General features: G+C 43.4%; 1 protein-coding gene across 1 annotated transcript; it reads right to left on the bottom strand.

Annotated features, from left to right (window-relative positions):
• Positions 1 to 435: 435 nt before the first annotated feature.
• Positions 436 to 13,898, bottom strand: ASTL (astacin-like metallo-endopeptidase (M12 family)). Its single transcript, XM_009069181.1, has 13 exons — positions 13,830 to 13,898; positions 13,589 to 13,613; positions 11,417 to 11,433; positions 11,020 to 11,047; positions 10,093 to 10,170; positions 9,002 to 9,136; positions 8,242 to 8,359; positions 7,346 to 7,524; positions 7,135 to 7,219; positions 6,636 to 6,763; positions 5,577 to 5,692; positions 4,930 to 5,155; positions 436 to 551 (listed from the first exon to the last, which is right to left on the bottom strand). The coding sequence occupies exons 1-13, from the start codon at positions 13,896 to 13,898 to the stop codon at positions 436 to 438; spliced, it is 1,320 nt and encodes a 439-aa protein (XP_009067429.1).
• Positions 13,899 to 14,184: the final 286 nt, after the last annotated feature.

Raw genomic sequence — 14,184 nt, forward strand, 5'->3', positions numbered from 1 at the left:
AAGTGAATGTCAATAAGCCAAGAAGAACTCTCCCATTCTGCTTCATTTCCAGCAGCTGATGTTCTACACTTTCTTTCCATGAATAAGCAAAATTCCCATGAATTCTCTGAAGATCATGCCATGCCAAGCATCAGTAACTGTATAAGCTCTCATTTGAAACAGCACTGGCACTGTATGACAACCTAAATGGGTTTCAGTAGAAATGTTGAGATTTTGAGCTGTAAATTGTGGGAACAAGAACTGTCTTAATGTTTTTCAAATATGAATTTTTATGGGGTGGATTTTTCATGTTATATCAGTCCCCAAAAGAGAAGAACTAACCCTGCCAGAGGGACTGGTATCTGCACACAAACACAAGAACAATGGAAGTTGTACAACATGCATACAAAGAGGCAGTAGCATGTACATCTTCTGGTTTTCATTTTCACTTTTGTTTTAGGTTTCTTCTTCCACTCTCACTGTTTGTAGCTTCTGCTGCTTGCAGTTCTTTGCATTGCTTCTTTTAACATCAATAATCCTTCTCTTGACAATCTGCTCAGTCAATGGAAACACTAGCGAAACAAAGCAAAATAAAAACAGTCAAAAGGCTTGAAAAGCTCAGAACTTTGTTCAGAAAATACTGGACTGAAAAAAAAAGAAATGGCAGAGTTAAGAGGTTAAACGTAACTAATGAAACACCTGCTTATCTTTTAATGATGTTCTTTTGTACTTGTGACTTGTTGGGTACCTTGTCTTTACTCACCAGATGGTGATAATCTACTCCAGTAGGATAAGCACCAGTATGACACATATAATACAGCTGCAGCTTCTCCCTCTTGGACCTCGCCTTGTCTGTCCCCATGGAGTAGCCTCATGTCCAAACAACCTGCTTGTCACTGCTGAAAGGCTCCGTCTGTTTTCCTGCTGGGGTAGCAGAAAAAGGATGGTGCATTGAGGAGCTGCAAACTCGCTGGCACGTGCGTTCAGGATCTTCCACTGACAAGGCATCTGTGCTGTTGCCTGAATGGAGTATAGACCCTGTGGTCATGCCATAAACACTGCATTCTTCTGTGATCCTCCTGGGAGCAATGTCATGGGAATGATGTCCTTTGTTATCAATACAGGCTGTTCCTGTAGCCCTTGTTTGGCTGCTTCTTCCAGTGCTTTCTCGCACGTGCACATTTCCATCCACACCACATTCCTGCCAGTCTTTCCATTTCTGTTAAGAATCTCTCCACGAGGACTGACCTGGCTGGATTGCTATGGATGTGGTTTGGGGGAAGAACTGGTGTCCCAAAAGAGATGTTCTGCTAGGTCCCTAGGAGGCTTTATGTACGTGAAGGTTTCCATACGCCGGAAGCGGATTTGATGCAGACGTACAGGTCCCAACTTCACACCTCTCGTGCAGCACCCCATAAATATAAACCTGCAAGGGACTCTCTGTCCTGACCCTAGAGCTTCCAGACTAGCACTGCCTGAGGGAGATGTCCACTGCTGTCCCAGAGGAGACTGCAAGTGCTTGTATATGGGTCTGGGACAATCTCAGCTGTGATTTGTGATGCTGCTCTCCCTGTTGAAGTACTCCCTTCATCAACAGGCATTTACTTCAGCAAGATGGGGTTTCTAAGATAGTTTTGCTGCGTTATCTGATGTTTCTTCTGGAGATAATCAAGGATGAGGAAGAGGAGGCAGGCGTGACCCGTTGTGTGGATGTGTGTGTGACAATGAGTGCTTGGAAAACCACAACTCGACCCACTCAGGAGTAGCCCCATGAAGCCTTCTCCAGGCTGACACTCACTGATGGTCCTGCAGTCCTGTCTGTAGCACACTGCATGTCCCTAGAGCTGGAGAGAAACCCCCACTTGCATGAGAGAAAGGTTACATTTCTGCTGTAGGGCAATAGGTTGAAATTGGGGTGAAGGTCACAGCAAGGGGATGTTAAACTCCTCAGGCTAGAAATGGTTTCAGACATGGACAGACAGCCTAGTAATGCTGCCCCTGTACACTCCAGTGATGGCTGGAAGCCCAGGGGAGGTGGAATCAGTGACTGTCCTGGGCTGCTTACAGCATCCTGAGCTGCTGTCCTGGGTCAACTGAGTGGTCACATCACCAGGCTGAACCTGAGCTCAGCCTCTCACCACCTTTAGCCCTGTCCTGGGACACAAGGCTCAGACTGAACCCGTGCAGTCCTGGACTGTGTTACTGCCTCTTGGCTGGGAAATGGCTCCTTTTCCTGTGGAATTAGAAGGGGAAACCACAGACTCCTAACATTCACTGGGTTTCATTTTTTCTAGACACAATCACTTAGCTTGAAAAGAAAATCTCAATTATTTATAGCAATTATAGCAGTACACAGATGATCAGAGCTATACATTCCACCCATTGCCAACAGTATTTCAGAACTCTCACTGAAATCATTATTCCTTCTTCAAGGGAAAGTATCTAACTCACCTGAAACTGCCTTTTCATCACCCTATGCAGCACCTTAATCCCACCAAAAAGGTGCTGGGGTGTTGGTCCCCACCAAGTGGCTTTGCAGTATTATTTCCTCCAGTTTGTTTTGCAGCGGCTCAGGAAACAACAACTGGCAGATATTTTTCTCTAGAACTGCATTTTTACCCACACTTCAGAAGGATTAATCCTTTTGTGATGCCCTGAGAGCAACACTTGATTGCTGAGTAACGAGAAAAATGCACCAGAAGCTGAACACATCCAGCAATGTTCAGAGGCATTTGCACAGCCACTGTGGGCAAAGGAGCAGTCTGCAATGGAATGAAAATCTCTCTACCATCAAGAAGTGATTGGTTCTTCATCACACAGTACAAATACAGACAGGGCTTTGAGAAAATTCTTCCAGATGAAGCCTTTTGGTGCCTCCTTTAACAAAATAAGAGAAACTAATAATTTTTCATTTGCCATGTAAATTTTACAGAGATTCAAATTCACTTCCCACTGTTCTTTTCTAGAAATGTATTTCTATGAGAAAATGTCAAGGTTTCTAGTGTTTCAGGGTAAGAACAGGAAAAGCATTTGCTTTTATTCAGACTGAAGAATACAAGCATTAAATAACCAGGTTGGCCATACATCTGACTCTCTGTCTACGCTGCAGATTAAAATAGCAGCCAATTGTGTTCTCAGATCTGTTATAGGTTTGTCTTGGTCAAGAGAATGTAATTTTACAAGTGTGATTGCAGGCAAATCTATGAAATTAGCTCTCCATGAGCTCTGGCACTTGCTGCTCTGTCCTCCCTAGTTGATTAGAAGAGATTAGCTTCTTGCCTGACAACAGATTTCTTCCCTGAGTGTGTACATGAAGCCTGGCAGCATTGCCTAGGACACTGCTAGTCCTGTGATAGGCTTAACTGTCTCTGTGGGCCAAAAGTGACTTGTGGCTGAACAAGCAGCCTCAGCTGTCCCTGCCAAGCAGAACTGTTCAAGGAAAGAGGCAGTAGGAAGCACCTGAAACGTGTAACAGAATTGTGTAAGGGAGATGTCACTTTTAGAACCTTGAATGTTGCACTGGGATAAGAGTCCCATGCATGGTCCAGACTGTGAAGAGCATAAACTGAATTTGTAAAGTTTGCAGCTGGTGTCAGGGAGCTGACTGAACCCACACTGATGTCAGTGGAATGCTTGAGAGACATCCCTGTATCTGAGTGACCACACTGTGTGTGTGGCTGGAAGTGAATAATGGAAAACAGAAATGGAAACTTTTTTTAATGAAGGTTTTTATTCAATTGTTAAATAGAAGGAGGTAATAACTTAACTGTGCAGATGAAAGGAGGAGCACACAGATGCATAGAATTGGTACATTTACATGGCTTGGAGAATAAACTTTCTCAGGAAGATAAAAACTTCGATTCTTAATAGAAATAAACTTCATACTGATCCAAGCCAGGATAGGAGCAAAGTAGGAAACACACAATTTCAATATTCACAGAACAGGATCTTCCTCAAGTCAGTTGTGGATGTTAAGTCTTCTTTGGTTCCTCACTGTGAGAGAAACAAGAGAATGTTTAGCTTTCAGAGGTCTCTGAACAAACTGTAGCATCTCTAAGGTACATAAATGCTAAATCACATTTCATCTGGCAGCTAGGAATGTTTCTATTGTGGGCACATCAAAGTGGCATGGTGAATTTTCTTATCCTTCTTTCCCTCCATAGCTACAGTGGAAAGGAAGAGATCCTACATAGAGATAATGCAAAATTGCTGGTCTGGCTTGGGTATACAACCCAGTTCTGCATGTCAGTGGATTTATGCAAACTGTGTGCATGTTCTTATCCCATGGCAAACACGAGGTCCTATGACACTGCTGTGCTTTCTTCCATAGCAATGCAAGCTGCACCAGTTGCACGCACAGTTGTTTCTTCGCTCCAGCTGGCACAAGCTAACTCTCAACCCTGCGCTGACTTCAGGCTCTAATTGTGGTCTTAGTTCTTAATTACCTGGGACTGAAGAAAATGTGTTTTAGCTGGACACATTCCAGGGGTCCTGACCATGGAAATGCTGCCTCTCTTCCTGCCATAGGGCTGGGGGAGCTCATTCACCATAGATCTGTTTCCCCTCTGAACTGTGATTAAAATTTGCATCTTTTTCAGAGGAACAATATATTGAAATGATGCATTGAGATTTATTGTCTTTCTACTGTGCTAGCAACACTAGCAGTAACATCAAATTGATATTCCCCTCATTGGCACGTGCTTTGGAATGGCACATATCTGAAAGGCAAGGCAGCCAGTGAATCATCTGGCTAATACCACTTGTCCTGCACAGCCCCATCTGCATGAGCAAATCAATGGGATCCGTGTGGAACTGATCCTTATAGCAAAAGCAAGGTAGGAAGTGGTGGCCTTTGTGGAGAGCAGTTACTCAGTGTTTTTCCTGAGTGAATAAGAAGGTTGATTTGACACAGACTGTTTTTCTTGCCATTCTCCTTGTTCTCAGACTTACCAGCAGTAAAGGTTGCTTGGAAACCAGAGGCTGTATCAGCACCATCTGAGATGAACTCTACAAGCATAAGACTACCAGAAGCAACTATGTCATTTGGTATCTTTGATCCACAGGTCTTGTCCATTAGAACTGGAGAAGACTTGCTGGATCCATCATAAACTTTAACATAATCACCCTGACAACCTCTGGTTTTCTGCAGCTCAAAGGCTTGAAACTGCAGGGAAACCTGGAAGGAAAGAGAAAATCAGCCTTTAATATGCATGTGTACTTCTTCCATGGACTGTCCTTTAAAGCTGACAGAATCTAAGCTGTAGCCAAGCAGGAACTGCAACTGCTTTCCCAGCCTTGCCTTTCATGCCCTGAGGTAGCAGGGCTCAGATCTAACGACTGAGTGTTCCCAAGCTCAGAGTGCTTTCTCCTGATTTTGCAAACCTGAAGCCCAACATATGGAGGCTTTTCAAAATCACAACTCTGCAGTTGTCTGTGCCTATACCTTGCTTAAGGACACAGGAAGAAGTAGAGACTAGTCTGAAATTTCTCTTATGGGGAAGATCTCATCTGGCAGCTGCTGTGCAGACAAAGCTCAAAATGCTTAACATAGAAAGAGGTTCATGCATATTCCAAGCCCATGAATAACCTGTGATTACCTTCCTGGATCGGGTTCGGATGAGCCAGACACAGTTGGTGTTGTCTGAGTAATTTCTTGGGTGGTTGGCAGATCTCAGAAACCCAGAGGGTGCGTCGAGGATAGTGCTGCAACGGCCTGAGAAAGAAATGTTTGCTTCAGCACCAGTGGCAGAAACTTTCACTCATTTACAGCTACAATCTCCAGGATGGACTGATCTCAATTTTCTGGTCTGTCAAAATTCATTTCAGAGAACTGGCACATCTTGATTAAAATGAAGACTCATGGTGTTCTAATTTTCACATAATGCATCCAAGTGGCAAAGAAAGCAGTGCTTGGAAAAAAGCATCAGTTTTTATTGATTAACTCTGTGGTTTAGCAAGGGATGCCTTCCCACATCTCTATAAAAAGTGTCTTCCACTGATAAGGGGAAGTCCAGTGATATCAGAAGAGTCAAGCCCAAATATGATTTCCCTGCGGGGCTTAAATTCTAAGCTTAGGAGGAGAATGTGGAGGTGCAAGGGGCAAAACTTTATTCATCTTGGGTTTTCCCTTTGACTGAATAAATTTCTGCACAGGAGAATTTCTCCTAGCAGAGTTTAAACATAAAGAGTTTAAATATACAAATTTAGAATGACAGCTTAAACATTTGAAAACTGGACAGCCATCATGAAACTCTTCCAGTTCAGAGGAGCTTACAACTGTTTTGGTTTGACTTAGGTCTTAAATCCCAAATGCCATGAGGAACAGTGATGTCAGACTCTCTGGAGATTTAGAGTTGTGTCCTGAACTGTAAGAAACCAGATTACTCCACTGAAGTAAGTAATGTGCTGTGCAGCTAGTGCAGTTGCACATCAGACACTTATGTCATTAGTGAATGTGTTCTATTGAATTTCAAAGCAGAAACCATTTTCTCACTAGTCACAATGTGCCTCCAGCTTCACTTTGCATTCTCTGCCAGTGTAACCCTAATGGGTACCATGAACTTATGAGAATAGTCTCACAGTCTTTGATGAGAAACTGCTGCCTCTGTAACATACCAAGGTCTGAGTGGGAGTTTAAAGGGTTTTGAGACACTTACTGCAGTTGTAAAGTTTGTTGATTTTGGCCACATCCAAGTTGCTCAGCCCCTGCCTCTGTCCAATGTGTACTGATCCGTCAGGAATTGGTACAATAGTTGCTTTCCCAGTGGTGTTAGTGAAGGTGTATCTGAAAAAAAAACACATGAAAAATGATGTCCTTTAAGCACCATAACTTATTTCAGGGTTAGATGGCAAGTTTTGGAGGAGGAACAAGAACTGTACATGAGATGTTGCTGTGACTAATAGAGCTGTTGGAATAGGTTTGATTAAGATGCCCAACAGTAAGCAGAATCAATGTCCAGATGTCCTCCTTTGCTCCAAGGTCAACTGTGAAGGGCTCCCTAAAGGAAAGCTCACTTAATCCTAGGGAGTGGGTTGTCTGGACTGACTCAGAGTGTTAGAAATGGGGAAAGTGGCAGTTAGGAGAGAGCTATGAAAGAAAATAGTTCCAGTGTAATATCTGAGCTCCCAGAAAAGCAATGCCATGCTGCTACTTACGGGCCATAGTGCATGACTGAGGAATAGTCGTACGGAAGGCCCAGGTTATTGGAGTTTTCAAACTTCTTGAAGTCTGACCTGTCAGCTGTAATACATGACATCATACTTAGAGTATGCTTCCCACCTACTCCCTTCAGGGAAGGAGGGAGCAATGGGAGCAGTAGGACGTATCGACACCGGTTTCTACACAGAGGAGTTCAGAGGTTCTCACCTGGACTGATGTACTCCCACATGATCTTTACGTGTTTATCTCTGTCGCTTCGAGAATGTTCGTGCAAAAAGCCCAGAGCATGCTCCAGTTCATGCTGAATTATTCCTTTCCACATGCAGCCTCCTTTCATCACAGAGACAGTCTGTCCACCTCCTACTCTCCCATAGTTGGACCAGCAGCTGCGAGAGGCATTGAACACCAACAGAAGACTTATAGGACTTTTACTGTCAGGCAGGCAAAGGGACAGAACAGAGAGCCTTGCTTCATGCACCTCTTGTGGGAGTGGAAGGATTTCTTCCTCTCCACTGTGACACTCAGAGTCTGCAGAGGCAAAACTGACCATGGCATAGAAAAGAATGAACAGTGTGATCATCGCTAAATCTTCCTGGATGACCTTCATTAGCACAGAGGCTCCTGAATTCCAGCATTACAGTGACTCTGCCTCCCTAGAAATAGCAATTTTTTCTGAAAATACTGAACATTGCATTAGAGCTGGAGCTGACATGAGCAACACTTTCAGGTAATGGATGCTGAACAGTTTTCTCATGGGCTCTAATTCTGACCTTGACTGTGAATCAGAGAACTCTTCATTCCATAAGCTGAAATTTGGTTTACCTAAGTAAGACCTACAGTAATCTGATAGATGTTGTGCTCAAGTGTGCATTATATCACACAGAAAACATGATCTTAGATATTCTCTCCACCTTATTGGTGCTTTCCCATGATTTGCATTACTTCAGTGCCTGCAGTGAGTTCCTGATGGTCCTGCCAAGTCCTTGCACTAGCAAAGTATCCAAGGAGAAAACAAAAGCCTCTTTGGGGGTTACACAAAGTAAGTGTAGTGAAGAATTGAAAACCAGTGTAGAAATAATTGGTCAATTTATCACTCAACTCACCCATCAGCAGATCTGATGTTGAGGTAGTCGCGTTCTGTCTTGCGCTTCACAAAATTAATACAGGTCAGTGCCTCAAATTCTGCCATGGCATCATGAATCCCTTTGATGTGGTTCTCCTCTGGAGCAAAAAGGGTTACTTTTAGCGGTCACAAAAGAGCAGTGGCAGTTGCCACTCAGATTTCACATGCTCTCAAAAACAGGTAAATGAGGAACAGAAACCTTAGCCTAGGCTCTTTTTTGCTTTCTGCTCAGTCATGAATTTCATGTAAGATATTAACAGCCTAGCACAAGATCCTCTTTATCCAAGTGTTTGTCTAAAAGGATTCAGGTGCCTTTTTTTTTTTCAACTACTTGTTCTTAATTATGGTGGTGACTATTGATGTATCTTCTTATTGCTTATTGGCTACTTGGAGACAGATGTGGGAAACTGTTCTCCTAGTGAAAAAGAGTCCACTGAAACCTCAGTGTAACAGGCATGACCCTCATAAAGGCAGGTACCATTAAAGGGAATGATCATTCTTGTCTCCCAGAGACCAATCCCAAAACATTAGGGATGGAAACTTCTTGAGGAAATTTGACCTTTTTCCAGTTCAGGTCTTTGTACCTTAAAATTCATTTGTGTTTACACAGCACAAGTAAAGCCTTAGAACTGATTTATTCAACTGTTCGTGTGGCCACTAGAAGTAGGTTTCTACCTGAAGTTTATTGGATAAAATCCATTTAAAATTTTGAAAGAAGAACTTTTGTAATTTACACCCACCATAAGTAGGATCCAGGACATAAGGAACATGAACGATGCCATCACTTGACTGGGGCCAGTTGCAGTTGCGACAGTTGATGGCACTGCGACTCCTCCGTGGAACTATATCACCCTCTTGCAAGAACTGAGAGCTGTCTGTGTTGAGAGAGAAAGGGTGGAAACACATGAGCCATAGGTCAATGAATGCCTACTAATCCTTCTTTCCTATTTTCCCCTAAGCAGCTGCTCCTGACTGGCATGGAAAACAGGCTATTTGGCTAGATGGACATTATCTGCTTCCCTAAATTTGCTGCTGTGTCTTCAGCAAACAGGTGAGGTGGGAAGCTCCAATTCTGTTGGATGGTGTTGGGGCAGGACAGGGAATGACTGAAAGCAGTTGCAGTAGTAAGGGGGATGGTGCTCTTTGGTGCATTTAATCATCCATCACATGACACTGAATGAGCAGCATCAAGTGTCTCCTCAGGAAGGGCACTGGGCAGGGGCAGGAGATGCCAATAAGGAAGCCCAAGAAGGTAAGCAAGCCAAAAAGAGAAGTGGGTGTTGTCAGGAGAAAGCTGCAGGAATGTTTCGTGTCTGTTTCTACAGACAGTAGTAAAGCTACTTCAATGGCTGCTGCAGGGAAAAAGGCAAGAAAGACAAGCTGATTGGTCAGGAAATATTTGGAAGAATCAAGGAACTGGAAGTCTGGAGCAGGGAGCCTGGAACTGACTAGCTTATCTAGGAATTTGCACTCCAAAGCCACATGATGAGTGCATGCAAGTGATGCCTGAATTCAAGAAAGAGGCAGTTAAATAGCAAAACATCCCAATTGTTTCTGTATGTCAAAAGAATGGCAAAAACATTGAGAGCTAAAGCTGAACAAACTGTCTGGACAGTTCAGTTGGCCTTCACACCTGGCAGCATCTTCAATATTGACACCATAGATTTGACCACACAGTGGTGCCAGTGGCTGTCTCTGGGTGTCTCTTACACAGTGGTGTGTAAGATGGGCAAAATATTTGCACAGATTCTGGGAAGACATTATACCTCCCACATCACCCCAGAAAGCCACAAACACAGACCCATTGTAAACAGAGCTTTGGTGGCATTACCTTGGTTAGCCTTCAGAATTCTGTTAAAAATAACCTCATCCTCATCCTCGCCGTCAGTCTCTGTGGGCAATGGAGATTCTGTGCAGAAATAGAAGAGTATCACTTTCTCATTCCGAGGGAGTGTATGAATCCTGATTTTTAACCCTGACTCAGGTCATGTACTGCTTGCAGTGATGCATGGAAAACCTACAGAGTCTATCCAGAGACTGGCAGGGTGTTCTGGACATTTGTTTGGTGACACATTCTGGACAACTTCCCAGCTGTGGTGATTTTGGCATTAATCCAGGACAAAGGACATTGTCTTATAATTATTTCCCTCTCTCCCTTTTCCAAAGAGACATTGCCTTATAATTATTTCCCTCTCTCCCTTTTTCTATTCCCCTAACATTAAGGCCTCTGACAGCAGTTTTACTTCTAAATGCACAGCTCACACTCAGACCTCAAACACAAGACACCAGAAGCAAAACTGGATGGAGAGCAGTTCTGCTGCTTCCTGCTGGACATGGTGACCTCTTGAGAAACCCTTGAAACCTGTTAACTTGGAACTGCATTCCTATTCCAAGGGTCAGATTGATGTCTGAGCTAAGCCCAACATCAGGGACAGGCTTGCAAGCAAAATCAGCCAACTGAGCACTATGCAACAAGACTTGACATCAATACAAGGCAGAGGGACAAGTTCCTGTGCTCTCTCTAACCTCTGGAACTGACTTAAATTAGGACATTATTTAAGAAGAACCATTTTTAGCAAAATAACAACTGGCCAAACCCAAGAATCTTTGCTTGGCATGAAATGTTGTGGTGAGTGAATGAATTTAAAATTCCTTCCTGAAGGTTAATTTCTGTTAAGCATGTGCTAATTCCTGGGGCAACTGAGTAGCTACCAGTATATCCTCTCAAAGACATCCTTGTAGATGTAGTAATACATACCATATATATCCTCTTGTGTAGTAGTAACCTGCAAGAATGAGACAGTGGGTTTATCTCACACTTTATAATAGAACATAAAATAAATAATTTAGCATAGAAAGTATCAAAAGTGTCTAGGCTATCACATAACATTTCTGTCACCAGTGCAGTTTTGAGCTTTTGTATACTGTGCCATGTGTAAAGAAGCACCATGGTGTGGTAGTTATTCTTCTTTGGCACCTTGGCAATATGGATATCCAAAGTGTGGAGGAAGCTTGGGACACACTCTGGCACAGTACTGATCTGAGAACACTTCGCTGCATAGGTAGAGATACAGGTGGTGGACAAGAGTCTTAACCTTACTTTTCACAATGCTGAACCCCCAAGTGACCAGAAAAGCTGATTTATCTGTCCTTACCTCAGCAGGTTCTGTTGCTGCAAAAGCAAGGGAAAAAAAGACAAACAGAAGGGACAAATTAGATTCTGAATGCAACCTCACAGCATTGAGTACCATGGACCCCTCAGCCATGGGAATGCCTCTGGCAGGTCCCTTTGCTTGGGGGGGAATGCAGTGCACTAACCATGGGTACAGAAATTAAATCCATCTTTAGACAAACAGCTACAAAAATTCCTATCAGATCATGCTGAGGGACAGAATCCTGGTCATTTACCTGCTAAAAGTCAGTGAAGCATTTTATCAGCTTCAGTGTGGAAAATGACAAAAGAGACCAGGGACAAAAATCCACTTTGTCCTAGATTTCTGTGCTCCAGGTGCAGGTTAACCAGCTCAGCAATCCCTGCTGCTTGCACAGTGCCCAAGAGGAAAGCTATAATACAGAATGAAGGCTATAACTTGGCATGGGGCAAATTACCTCAGTTCTGCATGTGCCTGACAGCAGCTTGGAATGATTCCTAAGTTGCCTTTCTACTGTGACATCTTTGGATTTACCAAATATCAGTTTCTAGATACAAACTGGAAGTGCCAATCTGACCTGCTGTGTACACGTCTGACCTCTCTGGTCTAATGTCATGAAAGTTTGTGGATTGCAAGGGGCTCCAGAGGTCACCAGTTTGTCTGTGCTCCCTAAGGCAGAAACAGTTTTATCTGGGTTATTCCTGAGCACAGTTTGTTTGACCTGTTGGTGAGCATGGTGAGGATGCTGCAGGCCTGGCTGGCAATCTCTGCCAGTTGCTAACAATTGCTCTCCTCCTTGACAAAATATCAAGCAATTTTAACTGGTTTTCCTATTCCACACTGACATACAGAACACTCATCAAATAGTTCTTATTTCCAAATCTATCCGTGCTCCATTTTTTTGACCACATCTCTTTTTAACAGAAATGTGTGAAACTGTGTCACACCTTGCAGCACCTTTCCCTCTTCACACCAGAGACATCCACAGCATCTAAAAACATTCCACAGGGAAGCACATTTTGGAGATGGATGCAGGATTAATGCACCCAAGAGGCACTAGATTAACTGAGTACTCAAAGTCAGTGAAAATGATGCTGCAGAGTCCTAGGCACATAAAACCTGCAACTCCTGTTTAAAACCTAAATGTGGCACCGGAGGAGGCATCTGCCACACTCTAGATGAGATGAACACCTGGCGTAATACAGAAAGGAGGCATCTGCCACACTCTTGATGAGATGAACACCTGGCGTAATACAGCTTTAAAAGGGATGCAGCTCACGTTTTCTCTGGGCTGCAAATACTGAGAAGTGTCTCAAAAGGTACAAAAAGCAGAAACAATGGGGATATAGAACTCACAGCATGTAACTGTCCCAGTAATGTGGAACTTTGGGTCCCAGCAACTGACTACTGCCTTGAACTGAAGCAAGTATGTCTCTTGGTCCCTTCTGAACACACTGAGCAGTGATTTTAAAACATGCCTTTGTTTCTGTGCCATAAATGAGAGGCCAACAGAAAAATTGGTCCATTTTCTTTTGTCACTCACTTACTCAACTATGTCAAGCAAATTTTTCCAAGGTGCCTTCCTCTCACACACATCACTCCCAGCCGGGCAGATTCTTGCTGTAGTTAAAGTCTACCTACAGGTTTCTTTCACTGACCTTCCCCAGAGATCTGCAGTTACCTCTCTGTATTTTATGAGTTGCTAAAAGCTATTTAGCTAGGCCTGTCCTATGTGTTTTCCATCCCAGAACAAAGCAAAGCTTTCTTTGGTGCCTGACATCCCTTTCCTACAGCTGCACTGAGGTAGGCAGTGCAGAGGTCAGTGATTAGCAGTTTTATTATAACACTCAACTTAATGAAACGGTCAATGATTAGCACTTTTATTATAACACTCAACTTAATGAAAAGGTATCAAAATGTCTTATTAAAATGTTATTTTCAAGCCTGTGAAAGCACATCTAAATTAACCCAGCAAACCATACCCCAAAGTCTGTGTAAAACACATCTTCGTGAAAACACATTTGCACTTAGCTCAATAGCAAATTATGAAACATAGCCTTGTTCAAAGGGCCTGAGTCAGTGCTTCCACATGCTCTAAGGCCAAGTCAGAACAAAGTGTGTGATACAGTTAAGAAATAACAGCCACCTTTAAAATACAGCAGAAATCCTACTTACTTGTTGTGCTGTTTTCATAGATCCCCTGCAAAACCAATAGGTAAAAGACATTATTCTTCCAGAGCTCACAAATGCCACAACAATAGCATCAAAGCGTGGAACTAAATTATCAGATTGCCTTTATATATCATATCACTCCTATTTTCTTGTAGTAAAGTTATCAAAATGGGTCTCTCAGCTTCACTCTAGGCAGAACAGGTCAGCTAGATGATGTAGCACAATTGCATGGAGATATTCTCACCTGAACAGGGAAGCCCAGGGCAGAGTGAAGCAGAAATACAGTGAAGAGCAGGAACATCTTCAGGTCCATCCTAGAGCCCTCCCAGAGCACTGCTGCGATCCTGTCTCTGCCTGCTCGGGGAGCTGCAGCTAGATATAGCAGCAGAGCCTGCTCTCCCAGGGCTGGAGATCCTGCCCCAGCCAATGGGCATCTCAGCAGCAAGAAAACTTCTTGTGCAGCCTCAATGCTTTAGCCTCTGGGCATCTCCCGGTGCTGAGCTATTGCTGTCACCCTATCTGTAGTATCCCTTATCTTCACACTGCCATTCATGCTGCTCTCTAGAGCTGGATCAGCCTCACGTTTGTGCTGCCAAGCA

Source organism: Acanthisitta chloris, unplaced genomic scaffold (genome assembly GCF_000695815.1).
Source record: "Acanthisitta chloris isolate BGI_N310 unplaced genomic scaffold, ASM69581v1 scaffold12902, whole genome shotgun sequence".
NCBI lineage: Eukaryota > Metazoa > Chordata > Aves > Passeriformes > Acanthisittidae > Acanthisitta > Acanthisitta chloris.